The sequence below is a fragment of the Canis lupus genome, chromosome 25 (genome assembly GCF_011100685.1).
Source record: "Canis lupus familiaris isolate Mischka breed German Shepherd chromosome 25, alternate assembly UU_Cfam_GSD_1.0, whole genome shotgun sequence".
NCBI lineage: Eukaryota > Metazoa > Chordata > Mammalia > Carnivora > Canidae > Canis > Canis lupus.
The window spans coordinates 41,832,969-41,849,075 of NC_049246.1; the positions used below are offsets into that span (position 1 = coordinate 41,832,969).

At 47.2% G+C, this 16,107-nt stretch overlaps 1 protein-coding gene across 3 annotated transcripts in view; it reads right to left on the reverse strand.

Moving 5' to 3' along the window:
* Positions 1 to 15,346, reverse strand: part of PID1 (phosphotyrosine interaction domain containing 1) — a 226,057-nt gene extending 210,711 nt beyond the window's left edge. The window contains exon 1 of one of the 3 annotated variants that reach the window (XM_038574062.1): positions 15,166 to 15,346. In XM_038574062.1, the coding sequence (XP_038429990.1) occupies positions 15,166 to 15,195 (30 nt within the window). In that variant the 5' untranslated portion in view covers positions 15,196 to 15,346. Of the gene's footprint in view, positions 1 to 5,699; positions 5,801 to 15,165 lie in introns of those variants that run through there. The other 2 variants (XM_038574063.1, XM_038574061.1) reach the window with 2 other exon arrangements.
* Between the last annotated feature and the right edge of the window lie 761 nt (positions 15,347 to 16,107).

Consider the following 16,107-nt stretch of genomic DNA (forward strand, 5'->3'; position numbering starts at 1 on the left):
GAGCTTTTAGATTGGCCAAGAGCTTTATGTTCTGGAGCCAGCATGATCTCTTTCTCTTTCTGCTATGACAGAGTTAATGTTGTGCAGCAGAAACTATTTCACAAGAATTTCTGGTTTTAAAAGATGCTGATGGGGGGCAACTGGGCAGCTCATTGGGTTAGGCGTCTGACTCGATTTCAGCTCATATCATGATCTCAAGAGTCCTGAGATCAAGCCCCACTTTGGGCTCTGTGCTGAGCATGGAGCCTGCTAAAGATTCTCTCTCCCCCTCTGCCCTTCTCCTGCTCACACTCTCTTGCTCTCACTCTCTCAATAAATAAATAAATAAATAAATAAATAAATAAATAAATAAATAAATAAAATAAAAGGTGCTGTAGGAAAACAGATTAAATTAGGTTAGAGAGGAGATAGATGAATAATAACCCAACTCTGAGTCTGATTTATCATGTGCAACAATTTTCAGAATAGTTATCAATATAGTCATAAACTTTAATTAGAAGGGGGTCTAACGGAGGAATAATAGGGAACTGTGTTAAACTAGATGGTTTAACTCAGAGGAACCAGGAGATACACAATGTTTGTGCGTTCATGGACCATATCGATGGGTAAGAGTGAGAGGTCTAATTCATTGGTTTATAGTTTAAGCCACCTCCTGGTTAACTCTGTGTCCTTTTCATGCTAAAAATAATCAAAATCTCATACTTCTGCAGGAATGGGCAGCACTAAGGAGACCAGCAGCATATCTGAGAAGATAAGTGAAGTAGCAGATCTGCTCCCAAGAGGATCAGAAAACATTTACAGTGTGCTTTTGAATGGCTTGGGATTGGTTTTTCGGGGTTGATTTTTTTTGGGAGTTGTGTGTGTGTGTTTGGAAACAGGGATCCTCAAATATGAAGGTGTTGCCACTATTAAAAATGTCTTTAAGTTTGGGTTTCCTGAAATAACATTTGAGCATTTCTCCATAGGCTGATAACCTGCGAGGAAAACATTGAATGCCATTAAACTAAAAAAACTACTCTCCAACCTCTCCATTTCTCCCCTTTTGGAAGCAATCTGTTCCAACGTTTGGCAGTAAAAATGCCCCCAAATGAGCCAATATTGTAACAATGAGAAAGTTCCACTTGCCTGGCATGGGATATGCGGGGGATGTGGATACAGTGAAAAGTCAGAGAAGCCTCCCACCTCTGCCTGGAAGCCCTCTCCTGTGCTCAGGATCAGCAAATGGCATGCCCAAGGCCACTTGTGGTTCCCAGGCTTCTGTGTGCACTGGAGAGAAGGGGCAACAGCTAGTTGCTCCAATCATATAAACTCTGACACACAGATCCCAAAAAAGAGGGGGAGAAGAACTGGCCTCCAGGCAGAAGGTGGGCTCTTGGAGTTGTGCCTGCAGAGCAAAAAATGATGCTAAGCAAATAAACACAGTCACACAACATTTTATCACCTTGACCTTTGAAAGAAGACCAAGAACCTTGTCCTGATTCCAAGGACTACATGAATTTTGGATTTATTCTTCCCACCAGCCAAAGGAGCTGAACTAGACCAGGGTCCTCAACCCCAACACCCCAGGCCCATCAGCTTATGTGACTTAGTGACACCCACTCTGTAAGGCTGGGACAAGCTTCCCCTCCACATGGAACAGCGCTGGCCAATGGTCACCATGTCAGAACCCACTGGGGTTTTTGAACCTCCCATTCTCTAAGAGAATCAGAAAATCCAGATTTCCTTATAAATTCCTCTAATTTTTCAATCCTGGAAACTAATTTGCCAAGTTTTTATAGATACTGAAGGTGCCAAAGGAAATATTTTTGTAAGCTAGAGCCAAGCCTCAGGCCCACAGTTTGTCAACTTAAAGAAGTTCAAGTTGTGGATTGAAGCGCTCTGGATTGCGGAATGCTTCTTCACAAAGAGCTGGCTTCTCTTCTCCCACGTAGAAATTCATGGGGCACTGGCATCTGAAAGGCCACAAGAAGTCCTGCAGTAAACCAGACTCACTTTGTTTCACCCACTGCTTCCCCAAAACTATTTAAAGACTGAATCCTGTGTGGCAAGACTCACATGAGTAGCTCACCAAATTCATGGTCCATGGAACACACTTTGAGAAACACCAAAATTCTCTTATCCATCTAGCCCTAAGATGCTATGCTGCTATTCCTAGCTCACCCTTGAAACTAAAATAGGGGAAGAAATTAGTATTTACTGACTCCCAATAATTGCCAGTTACCATGATATGCTCTCTGTATTCCATACCTCAATGAATAGTTAAGAGCTAAATGTTACTACCCCCATTTTAAAGTTGAAAAAATACAAATCAGAGGTCCTGAAGTAATTTCTAATAAGTGAGGCAGCAAGATTTACATCCAGAGGTGCCTGATAAAAACCCCATGATCTTTCCCCTGTTCAGCAGCCTATCTGGGCAACAGGTAGCCAGACTCATAGCCTAAAGAAATACTCTCTATTTCCCCCAAGACGCCTGCCCTTTGGCTTTCGATCTCCTTTGTATTCCCCCCTCAATGCTTCCTAGTTTTTCATCTGAAAAACTTTAGTTTTCCAAAAGAGCCAGATAATCCACCAAAGCATTCAGCACCACTGAGCAGGTGTGAACATCGGATGCCCCTGCTCCAAAGAATAATGTTTCAATGGGCCAACAGCTGCATTGAACATGTGACTGGCAGCTACCTTTTGGGGAGCACACATTCGTGCCAGGGATGGTGCTAAGTGTCTGCGTGACTTCCTCTACCCTCCCACTTCTTCCTCTTTCTTGTCTGCACATTCTTTACCCCCTCCTCTGAAATCTCTCCTCTGCCTGGCTTTCTTGCCCATCTGCTGTCCCTCACCTCCATGTAGTTCATTTCTTTCCCTCACTCCCAAAGTGACAGAGTTAGGAACAGAAGTCTAGCATTTTTACTTGCCATTCTTAGGGGTGACCACACAGCCTGGTTTGCCAGGGGACTCTGGTTTACGCCCGCTATACCAGTTAATTATTAATAGTGTCCCCACCACCTCAACAGGACCTCAGATTGGACAGTATGCAACATGGTCTCCTTACATATTTACTGAATAAATTCTTATACTCCTTGCTCTTTGCTTTACAAGGGATTGAGTCAAGTGTCTTCAATTTTCCTCCTAGAGGAGAAAAAAAAATGTTTTTAAACTAGATTAATATTATTTTTATAAATGCTTCTCAAAACCATTCTACTAAGGTTCAACGGCCATTGGTAAAGTCACTAGGGGCTAGGTAAAGTTTTGAGTTGCCATACTCACAAGAAAAAGGATTATTTCATAAGAAATCCAGACCCTACCTCGGCTAGACACATCACATTCACAAACTGGAATCAAGACCTACTCATGGTTTTGTAGATGTAGTCTCTGTTTCCTATTGCAGGAGAAAGAAAATGAAGAAGGTGGTCCAACCAGTCATGGGGCCATGACCCTGGAAATTCACCCATCCGACAGCACAAGCTCCTAAGTCTACTGGCCACGGGGGTCAGAGTCAGGTGCTGGGGCAAAGGGCAGCAAAGGCCTCAGAGGACCAAGCCATCTGGGTAGGCTGTAAAGAAGTGAGAAACAAAGCACCAGAAGCAAGAACACAACAGCATGACAGAAAGAACAAGGCACCAACTGGAACCATCCACCCTTTTGGCAGGATTTCCTCTTTTGCTCAACTACTTGCTTCACTTAGGATCCTGAGGCAAACTGACACTGATGAAACCTGTCATTTCAAGGACTAAATAAAGGAATGTTTTAACAGGAGTGACTGGAACTCTAGGGAAAAAACCAGAGCTTGTTATTTACACACTAGGTTAGAATTTTAATTTCCAGTTAAAAGAACACGAAAGCTACAGAGAATCCACTGAAGTGAGGGCAAAAACCATGTATTTTTGAGTTCCCCCAAAACCTAGCACTGTGCCTGCCATACAATGACTACTTCACATAGCCTTTTTAAAACAGCTTTATATAGACCCAGATGACGTGTAATACACTGCGTGATTTCCAGTTTGGCATGTATAGACGCCCGTGAAACCATCACTGTAATGAAGATGTTGAACACATCCATCACCCTCCAACATCTACACAGGCCATTTTCAAATTCTTTCCTCACACACATCCAATCCTCAGATCCACTGATCTGCCTTCCATCACGTCCCCACCAGCAGTAGGAGCTCCAATTCATCCACTCCCTTGCCAGCGTACGGGGTGGTTGAAGTCTCTTTTAATTTTAGCTATTCTATAGTTACGTGGTGATACCTCACTGTAGTTTTAATTTGCATTTTCTTGATAATTAATGATGTTCAACAGCTTCATGTGTTTGTTTCCTGTCCATATAACTTCTTTGTTCAATTGTTTGTTTTTTTTAATTGGGTTGTTTATCTTATTATTGAGTTTTGAGAGTCCTTTCAGTATCGCAGATAGAAGTCCTGTCTTACAGATATATGATTTGCAAGCATTTTCTCCCAGTCTGTGTCTTATCTATTCATTGTCTTCTTAAAATCGCTTAAAGAGCAGAAGGTTTTCAGGGCACATGGGTTGCTCCAGTGGTTGAGCATCTGCCTTTGGCTTGGGTGGTGATCCTGGGGTCCTGGGATCGAGTTCTGTATCCAGCTCCCTGCAGGGAGCCTGCTTCTCCCTCTGCCTACATCTCTGCCCCTCTCTGTCTATGTCCCTCATGAATAAATAAATGAAATTAATTTAAAAAAAGAACAGAAGATTTTCATTTTGATGAAGTCCAATGTAATCAAATCTTTCTTTTATTGATCATGTTTTTGTTATTGCTCTAAGAAATCTTGGCCCAATCCAACGAAACTTTGGGGTATAAGGGGCCTGTTCATTGTCTTGATGTTTAGAATGCTTATACTGATGTATAAAAAGTTACAAAGACTTTCTACTGTCTTTTTCTGGAAATGCCATAGGTTTAAGGTTTTATTTAGTCCTGTGATGAATTTTGAGTGAGTTTTCGTATGCCAGAAGTATGAGGTAAGGATTAAAGTTTGGAGTTGGTTGTTCTGCACAGGGATATCCAATTATGCCAGCATCATTTGTTGAAAAGACTATCCTGTCTCCAGCAAACTATGTTCTTTGCACCTTTGCCAGAAGCGCCCAGACTTCAGATCAAAAAGAAGACTTCTCACAAAAGGCCTTCATTAACAGCTGCTAAAATATAAAACATGCATACTCATAGATATAGCAAATCTCATGCTTCCTGTCCTGTCTAAAGAAATACGAGCATATCCTTATGTACATACCCAGAGAGTTATAACAGTATTATTAACAGGCAGGAGGGCAACAAAAGAACGTGGATATGCCCCGGATCCAACCTGATAGAGGAAGAACTGAATAAATTGTGGCCCAACTCTACTACAAATCCCATGCAGATCCTAAAAGGAATGAGCTGGAGCTATATTAAAGTAGTTTCCCCCTTATCGATGTGGAATATGTTCCAAGACGCCCAGAGGATATCTGAAACCCTGCATATGCTATGTTTTTTCCCTATACATACATACCTATGATAAATTTTAATTTAGCTAGGTACAGTAAGAAATTAACAAAAATAACTGATAATAAAACAATTATAACAACATATTGTCACAGAAGTGATTGTGGTCTCTGTCCCCCAAAATATCTTATATAACTGTACTCATATTTCTTCTGATAATAAAGTGAATGATGTAGGTGTTGCCATGTGACCTTTAGCAACTACTGACCTTCTAATGATCTGTCAGAAGAAGGATCATGTGTTTCTGGACTGTAGTTGGCTGCCAGTAACTGAAAGCACGGAACACAGAACCATGGAGAAGGGGGAGCCAACTGTACTGACCAAAGGAGATCCCTAGGAAGCACTTTGTAAAGTGAAAAAGAAAAAGCAGAGTAATACATATATAGTGTATTATTGAAACACATGAGAAAGATCTAAATATGCATCCATATATTTGTACATGTTTGCACAGACCTGGAAGAAAGTTGTGGGAAAATCACTACCAGACAGATCCTATGAGTTTCCTTCATGGGGAGAATTGGGAAATCTAGAGAAAGCTTATTAGCATCTTAACACACTTCCCAGCTGTGTGATTTGTTACCTTGTCACCCTAAGCAGATATTATTTTGTCATTTTTTAAAAAGATTTTATTTATTTATTCATGAGAGACAAAGAGAGAGATTGAGAGAGAGAGAGAGGCAGAGATACAGGCAGAAGGAGAAGCAGGCTCCATCAGGAAGCCCGACGTGGGACTCAATCCCGGGTCTCCAGAATCACGCCCTGGGCTGAAGGCAGCACTAAACAGCTGAGCCACCCGAGCTGCCCTTATTTTGTCATTTTATTTATTTTTTTTTATCAAATCAAGTATAAAATAGTAGCCATGACAAGAAGCAGATATGCCACTTCATTTCACATCTGCACTGCCATTGAGGGGGAAAAAAATCCCATTGCTCTTTTTTCTTTTTTTTTTTTTTTTTTTTTTGCGATTGGTTCAAGCAGGGAGAAATGTGCTGGTGCCCAGAGGATACCCAAAAGAAAATTCTAAAGTAAGTATTATAGGCTGAAGTGTCTCTCCAAAAATTCCTATGCTGAAACCCCAATACCTCAGAATGTGACCTGACTCAGAACGAGGCTCATCACAGACCTAAGTAGTCCCCAGAGGAGGGTAGGCCCCTGATCCAACATGGGGGGCATCCTTCTAAGGAGACACACACAGGGAGACCACCATGTGCCAAGGGCCAGCTAAGATTTCCAAAAGACCACCAGACACTAGGAGCGAGGCACAGCACAGATTCTCCCTCATGGCCTCAGAGGAAACCCCAACTGCCGACACCTTGATTTCAGACTTCCAGCCTCCACATCTGTGAGACAAGAAGTTTCTCGTCCTTGGGACACCCGGCCTGTGGTACTTTGTTATGGCAACGCTCGGAAGCTAGTGCACGAGGCCACCAAGAATGTCAGCCCAACACAAACTAGCCACCCCTCTGCCCCATGGCCCCACAGACCCCGGCTCAGCCCCCAGGGAGCATCCACAGGCCGGTCAGAAAGGAAACGGCAGTGGCCACTCCCACACCCCACACCATGGGTGGCTTGGACCCCAGGATGTCGCACACACCTGGGGAAAAGGCAGCCAGTTCCTGATGGAAAGGCCTCAAAGCATGTGCTGGGAAGAAGGGGCCAGGCCTTCTGGGTATTCATCCTCAGACCCACAATTACAAAGAAGCTGTGAGGAAAGGACTTGTCATGAAGGGATCAGAACGGCCTATCCTCACAGAAGGATGGCAATTAAGGAGCCTCTTTCTCCTGGCATCTCTGCCCCCCCTTCCCTGCCCACCCCCGAGCACAGGATTCTCTTCTTCCTGAGGAAGAGAATGAAAGGTAAAATAGCATTTTAAAACCCAGAGGCTCTCGGCTCTCCACTCTGAGATGTGCAGACCCCGGGCCGCCCTGCCCTCACCCAGGCTCCTTGCCCTCGGGGGCAGGGGGAGGCAACAAGTGTCTGCTGCACTTGGGAGAGAGGAAAGCAAGTGTGATGACTCCTCGTGACACTGACTTTTTTGTCTTAAAAGTGAGTTGGGTACTAGAAAGCGATTCTTCATTAAAATAATTTATACTGTTACCAAGTGAAAAACGAAAACAAAGCAAAATATCCAGCCAGATGCAAATCATCAACCAGACAATCATCTGGGGCTGCCCGGAGGGGACTCGAAAGTCAACCCACATGGGTCTCCGACCCGTCGGGCAGAGGCAAGCACCGGAGGCCTGCTCCCCAGAGACTCTGCAGGGACTCTGGCAATTTTGAGGATAAAACCCTAGCCCACCCTTGGTCTCCACCTGCCTGGAAAAGTGTCACTGAGATCCGCCTTAAAGCAAACTGTCTTTCACATCCCATAATTTTAATGATCAAAGTTAACTATCTCTTGAAGCACATTTACTATTTGTTCTAGGGGCGCTCCCTTTAGCAACGCAAGACCCGTTCGCCGCCATCCCTAGGCTCTTGACCAGAAGCAGATGAGGGAGGAAGAAGCAGTGATTTAGTTGTTTTATAATGTCTGTTTTCATTTTCTCTGAATCCGCTGTAAATAAATTCACACACTCAGTAGTAAAAGAGTGTGTTACAGAGACACATTCATTTTGTCCCAGTTTATGAAAGTCAGGCATACCCAGGCTTCTGGAAATACACAGAACTCGGTCAAAGGCAATGTGGTTTTATTAGTGTATTAGTTTACCATGGCTGCTGTAACAAGTTGACACAGACGGGGCAACAATAGAAATGTATTCTCAAAAAAAAAAAAAAAAGAAATGTACTCTCTCATAGTTCTGGAGGCTGGAAGCCCCTAATCAAGATGGCAGCAGGGCAATGCTCCCTGTAAAGACTCTAAGGAAGGACATTCCCCTGATTCTTCTAGTTTCTGGTGGTTGCCAACCACCCCTGGCATTCCTGCGCTTGTGGAAGCATAACTCCATTCTCTGCCTCTGTCTTCACAAGGCTTTCTCCTTCTTATGCCTTCCTCTGTGCCTTCAAATCTCTCCTTATCCTAAGGACACCAGTCACTGGATTTAGGGCTCCCCTAATCCGAGTGACTCAACTCAATTACATCTGCACAGACCCTATTTTCACACGAGGCAGCATTGATAATAGCAGGGCTAGGTCTTCAGCATATATGTGGGGGCCGGGGGAAGGCCCACCGCAATGAGTAAGACATGGGGACCAGGGTTCGAGTCTGAGGCTGCGCCCATCAGGAAGGCCAAAGGTGCAAGGAATAAAAGGCTCAACTAGTGTTTAAGCTTCAACAAACAGAAGGAAGTGGTGTTTTTCTCACTACCAGAACCTCCCTTATCAAAGCGAGACCTCAGTGGCAACGAGTGAGGGAAGAGGAGGCAGACACAGGAGAGAAGACCTCAGCAAGACGAGGAACCCAAGTGGCACCAGCATTAGGTGAGAGGGCTCCCCGAGACTTTGGAAGCACGGAAATAGGCCAAGGACACAGGGCCAGTCTGTGCCTGACTCCTGACGAGGTCCTTGTCCAGATCCTGGCCTGAGGGTTGGACCTGGGGAGTACTCTGATGCTCTATCACTGGCTGGCAGCTAAATTGGGATCAAAACCTCTTTTTAAGTTAACATAAAATGATAGTAACTGACTCCACTAGCCTCCAAGGAGGTCTTTGGACAACAACCTCAACTATTTCTTCCTGCTGGACTTAAACAAAGCCTCCGTTTAGGTTTGTGCCCCGGGGGTTGGGGGGGGGCGGTGTGAGTGAAGCACACTGCAGTGTTACTGGGTGTTTTTGGACTAGTTTTATTTGCTGACCACTAACGACTCCCTGAATTGCTGCTATTCGCTATTTGTGGAGTCGAATAGCCCCATGGAAGGAAGCCTGATTCCCCAGCTGCCTTGGGGCTGTCTGGGGCTGACTCTTCCAGGACCCAATTTACAGGATTAATCTGCATAGTGGGGTGGGGGGAGTCAGTGCTACTGGGATGTGGGGGAGGAGGGAGCCAATCTGGAACATCAAACAAAATGCAAAAAGTTGCCTAACACCCCAAGATAACCCAGTACATTCAACATGAAACAGCCCAGTTAGGCAATGGGTAACCAGGGGGCAGAGTTTTTTGGTTTTTTTCCAAGGCTGGCATTTTGCAAGTCACTTGGTGGAGATTTTGCTGACAAATGCACAGAAAGACCCAATGATGTAAGACAGCATGCTGCTTTTCAAAGACCTCACAGTAATGATATCTCCAAGTTTCCTCTGCAAACGATAAAGCCCAAGGCTTTGTACTTACTCATCTAAGACGCACAAAAAGACTGGCAAAATCTAGGATCCCTTCAGTGAGAACCCTGTGCGTCCCTAAGAGTAGCTACCACTTATTTCCAAGCAGTTGCTCCTGAACTCCCCAATCTCCTTCCCCCTGCCCCCACTTTTGGTGTAAATGTGGAAGGACCAGATCAGGCTTGATTACCATCTTTCAAGGTCTCTAGTTTGGATAAATGCCATGTGCTCCAGTTGAAGAGACTCAAACGGCAACTGGGGATTTCAGCTAAAGTACGATATACCAGCTTACGTTCCCCCACTACCACCATCACCCAGAGGTGTGAGCCACCCAAAGAGGGTAGCCCATGTCGGCACAGGCAGCCAGACTGCATCAACCAGAAATATGAAAGCAGCCCCTCTGAGCCACCAGACCCCCGCCCCTACAATTCTCTTTATTAATAACAATGGCCCCAGCAGGTGTAGAGCATCTTCTTACCCTTCTGCACTACAGAGAAGTGGCTAAGAAGTGAGTTCAGAAGCCAGACCAGCCAGATTCCAGCTCTGCTCATTTCTAGCTGTCCAACCCTGACCAAATCTTTTAACCTCTTTGGCTTTCAGGGGTTTTTCACTATGAAATGGGGATAAAGCGGCTAGGGAAGGCAAATGAACTAGATAATTCAAGTAAAACTCCTTAGCACAGCGCCCCATACACAGTGTGTGCTCCATAAAAACGGGCTGCTACCACTACCTTCCTTACTCTGTGTTCCTTTTGTCAATTTGGTCAGCCTGGAAAAGGGTCTTGCTTGCCAAAGGTTTCTCTCTGCCCAGCGTTCCTGGTCTAATGGTCTCCAGCTGCTGTTCTAGAGGGTTCCTCCATCAATCCTCAGGGGAAAAGTGGAAGGGGCTGGATAACAGAGAAATAATAAGTCTAGAACAATCCCCAGTGCAAGGGCAGGTGAAATCTATCAGCTCAGGCAAGGCAGAGAAAGGACAATATAACCCTGGGGGACCAAGTACTCTTGGCTCCTATAATCTCCAAAGTTGTAACTCCAATAAAACAGAAGTTTTATTTCCTTGAACCTTTTTGCCAGCCCAGACGTTCACCAGAAACCAAAGGAGGCAGGATCTGGTTTTCTCCCTACCCTTCCTCATTTCACCCCGTTTTGAAGGTGCTGATGCTTGGCCACTGAACAGAATAAGAGTAAAAAGGAAAGCGATGCAGGCAAGAGAAGGATCCAAGCTGAGAAGCCAAAAGCCAAGCTTTGCGGATCGAAGTTCGGCATTTTCTGGATCTGCCACAGGAAAAATTTAAATCTCAGGGAAGACAGGCAAATGATTAACTTGGAACCTTGTGGAACGCCTCATGAGGGGCACCTGGGTGGCTCAGTCGGTTAAGCATCTGACTCTTGGTTTGGACTCAAGTCACGATCTCAGGGGTCGTGAGATCGAGCCCCATATCAGGCTCCGTGCTTGGCACAGAGTCTGCTTGGGATTCTCTCTGCCTCTTCTGCTCATTGTCTCTCTCTCCCTCTCTACCCCCCCTAAAATAAATAAATAAATCTTAAAAAAAAAAAAAAAGCCTCATGAGAAAACAGTTCCCCATCGACTCCACAATTAGAACTTGCTAAAACTTGCTTCTCTCACAGCTTCCCACTATCCCATTCCACTCCACCCTTGTAACAGCTCCACCTCAGGCCCGGATCCGTTGGCCTCCTTTGTCTCAAACTGAGTCTCCATTCATCTTTCTCTTGTTCTCCTCCTTTCCTGGCCTGCAGAAAAATGTATCTGGTGGCTCACTGGAGACATGTGCTCTGGGGAAACACACATTTCTATGGCTAACGTGTCCTCACTCTTGCACAGAGGAGTCCGTCATTTCTAACGGATCCTCCCCGCCCAAGAATGAAGACAATTAGGAAACCCGTGCAAATCTTAAGGTATCAAGGCCAGAAATAATCTCAGCTCTGTTTTTTTAAAGACCAATACATAGCCCTTTATCTATTAAAAAGTCCCCTGTACTTCTCTGAGAAGAGCCTGTTTCAAATCTGCTCCTTTAAAAATTTATAACTCTCCCGACTCCCTCCAAGGGGAAAAAAAAAAAAAAAAAAGGTCTGCTGTGCAGTACAGGAGGTGAAAAGGGAAGAACTCGTATGTATTCATTTTCAAAAGTTGGGGTGGTAATTTAAATCCTCACATCCCTTTTGATCCTATTATATTTTTAATGGCAGAAGCTCGCAGCCAGGGCTCGAGTGGGACGCAACAGAAGTTTTAACATTCAGGGGAGCAGATGAACTTGCCGCGGGTTGTGTGAATGAGGAACGATCCAGCTCAGCCCGGCTCGGGGCAACAGGTCGCAGTGCCCGTGCTGGATTTGGGTCAATCAGCTACACCTCAAATCGGGAAGCATAAGCATCGCTGCGTCTGGCAAAGAAGTGAGTTTTGATAGTGATAATTAAACCTGCTCAAAGATGTCATGTCCTGAGCAAAACGGCTAGCTGCCAGCCCCAAATTAGCTACAGAGTGACCGTCTGGCCTACGCAAGTTTCGGCCACGCTCCCAGGGCCCCAGACCCTTTGCATGGGCATCATCTAGCAGGAACTCATAAAATCAATTAAGAAAAGACGGCCTTCCTTTCTTCCCTCGCCTCTTTTGTTTCTAGGTATTTGTACAAGAAATTGGCTCCTGAGTCCTCAGTCCTATTAAGAAAGCTCTGGGAATGCTTCCTTGAAGGATTTTCCGCACTCCAGCTCATCTAAATTGAAGTCTTGCATTAAAAATTAATGAAGAAAAAAAAATTAATGAGGTTGTATGAGAAGGTGAGGAATGTGTGTAAGAAGGGTGGGGCTTTGACTTCATTCACGAGTGGGACTCATCATTCATTTCCCCACTGAACACAATTCCCATCAGCATCTCCAACGGCCACGGAATTGGGGCAAGATAAAGCATCCCATTCACTGAGGAATCGGAAACCCACGTTCCTATATGGTGGTGCCTTGAGGGCAACACGGGGAAGAAAAAAAATCCCAGACAGCAAACAGAGACCGTGACAAACAAAACCACAAGGAATGTAAATAAAATATTATTACACGCAGCTCACTCACCACCTCACCCTCAGCAACTCCCTCCCAAGGACGCAAAGAAGCAAAAACATGCAAATTGTGTGTTTTGGAAAAAAAAGAAAAAAGAGTGGAGCTGCTATGTGGAAAGAAGCCCGACTATGAAGATTTTTTTTCCCCCTCCATTTGGTCCGCTTCTATAATGGCAAGGCAGGAGCCGGACCTTTCAAAGGGAACCCGGCTTGTTTACCCATTTTCATTTGGGGAGCGTGAAGTTGAGCCTCCTGTTGGCAAGAACCTTCCAGCAGCGATCTGATCTTAGCCAGTGATAAGACATGTTTACCTGAGCTTTCAAAAGCCTAAACCGGGGGCTCTTTCAACATGACACTTCAAAATGCAGGAAATGCACTGCAAGCGCAAACTGTAATAAACCAGGCTCGTGCCAAACGCACATGTGTACGTTTCACAGAAGAGCCAGGAGGACGTTTCTAGTAAAGGAACGATTGCCATGCGGAGCGCGAGCCAGAGCTCTCGCCTGCCAAGGGTCACGTGCTCCGGAGCACACAGGAGTCCTTAAATGAAACAGAAATAACTGCGAGAGACAAAATCCACAAACTTTGCAGAGGCACACAGCCCCGGGCCAGAAAAGCCACCTCAAGGAACTCTGGCCTCATCTCTCCAAGGACTTCTGAGAGCTAGGCTACACACTTGGATGGGGACCCCCCCCCACCCCCCGCTCCAGTCACTCCTTCCTTTAGAATAGAAGCCGTGCCCTGAACCCATCAGGGAATTCAAATGCCCAACTGGTAACTGGGGTCACTGCCAAAAAATATTCACATCGCCTCTGGTCCATCATTCAGAGGCTCGATGTGACGGTCTCTTAATAAGACGAGGAGGTTAGAGGTTGGTCACCCACCACACTGTCCCCAAGGTTAAAGGTCTCTTTTCTCGGGGAGTCTGTCTGAGATCCTGGGGGACTGGCCTGGTGTCTCAGGTTCTGTTCATGTGAACCCACTCCCCACAAATCCACAGGCCCAGGGAGGCTTAGAAGCGGGGCGTGGGGCATCTGTTTCTGCTAAGTGCAATGCCCTCTGCAGGTTAATCCCCAGTATGGGAGCTCCCAGGCAAAGGGTAGCCTCTCCCAGGATCTAAGGAGCAGTCTGCATTCTGCATTTGGGGCTCTGAGTGTTCATTGAGAAACCTCCGGAGCCAGCCAGGGCTCCTGGCCTCCGCTGTACTAAGTCTTCAGACCCACTAGGCCTCCAATGGTGCTATATTTTACCACTTAAACACTTCTTCAAAGTTTACTACGAAACAATGTGGCTGCGAGCCTGCCAAAAGTTGAACTGCAGGATTCAGTGGATTTTATCTGGCAGAGAAGCTGCCCTCTCCCTGGAGAATATATCTGTCAGCAAAAGGCAGTCATCAAACCTTTGCAGTCTGGGCGGTTCCAGGGTGCCAAGTGTCACTGGAAGAGCTCCTTTCCGTAAACATCCCTCTTTCTCATTTTGTCCCCCTTCCCAACGCCCCGGCTTCGGAATCCAAATTAAATCCAAATCCAAATTTAAAGGCAGCCTGTCATCTCAGCAGACGGCACTGAAAAACTTTGGATGGGATGACCCAGAGCGCCAGTATTCCTCCTGGCCCACAACTTCACTTCTGGCGTTGGAGATCGTCTGGGCGAGTTGAAGTTCAGGGGAGAATGGAAAGGAGAGCTCCAAGAAATAGGAAGAAAATAATAAAATAAAATAAAATAAAATAAAATAAAATAAAATAAAATAAAATAAAATAAGACAGATAAAATAAAATAAGATAAAATAAATAAAATAAAATAAGATAGATAAGATAATAAAATAAAAAATAAGATAAATAAAATAAATAAATAAGGTAAGATAGATAAGATAATAAAATAAAAAAATAAAATAAAATAAAATAATAAAATAAAATAAAATATGCATCCCATGGCCACCCCAATGCAAGTTTGATATTTCCAAATTATACTCTTACAAATTACCTGCTCTTTCCTGGAGACCAAAAAGAAAAAGGAAAAATCCGGATGCAAGAAAAGAAAACAAGCAACCCAGGCCAGTAAACTGTGACAGGGGAACGTGATCTAGAACCGCTGCTCAGCAAGTGCAGCCTGACATCTACGCACTCGCACACCGACACCCCCAGGCCCAAAGTTGGAAGGCCCGGGGCGCGGCGTGTCCGGGGGTCGCCCGCCCCCCGCCGGCTGCGGGGCCGCGGTCAGCAGCGCCCTCTCCCCCCGCGGCTCCCGCCAGCGCCCCGGGTCACAGCCCCGCCGAGGGGCAGCGCGCCCCCTGGGCTCCCGGCCGGAGCGCCGCCGCCTCCTCCAGGCTGGCCCCCGGCGCTGCGGCGGCCCCTTACCTGCAGGCGCTCGGTGGCCGGCTGCCACATCTTCCAGCCCCGGGCTTTGGGCAGAGCAGACGCCGGCGACACTCGCTCTGGATGGCTCCGGGGGACGGGGCGAGGGGCTGCGGCGCCGCTTCACATCTGGGGCGGGCGTGCGCCGGGGGTGCGGTGCGGGTGCGGGTGCGGTGCGGGTGCGGGTGCGGGTGCGTCCCGGGGCCGCGGCCGCCGCGGGGAGGGCGCGGGGGGCCGCGAGCAGAGGAGGCGGCGCCGCGCTCGGCTGCCGGCAACTTGTGGGCACGGCCAGCGCCGCTGTCCTGGCGCAGCTGCGAGAGGAGGACTGCGCAGCTCCGCCCGGGCCCGCGAGCGCACGGCGGCGGCGGCCGCTCCCCCGCCCGCCCCCTCCCCTCCCCTCCCCTCCCCTCCCCTCCCCTCCCCTCCCCTCCCCTCCCCGCCCCCGCCCGGACCTGCGCGCTCTGAGCATGCCCGGGAGCCCGCACCCCGCACCCCGCACCCGCACCCGCACCCGCACCCCCGCGCCGCGGGGCCCGAGAGCGGACGGGCTGGCGGGGGCGGCCAGGGCAGGGCCTGGGGCGCGCGCGCGCGGGGGCGAGGGGGGCTCCGGGTCAGCGGGCATCCCTGAAGCCGCGCCACCGACTTTCCATTCATTCATTCATTCATTCATTCCCGGGCCCCCCGGTTAACTGAGCAGCTAGTACGTTCTCGCTGCTACATCCAAGTCTGGAGAAGGCTCCCCTTCCCCGGGGCTCTCTCGCGCTGGCCAGGGTCAGGTGGCGACAGGTGTTAGGGGAGCACATAAGCAGGGGCTGGTGAGGGAGAAAGGGAAACAAACGGGAGAGCTTCCGTAGATGGGGAGCCTGGCAATGTCTGGAGCAAGACCCAGAAAGGGACCCGCGAGGTGAGGGATGGTGCTGGTGCGCTGGGCTCAGGATGAGGTGC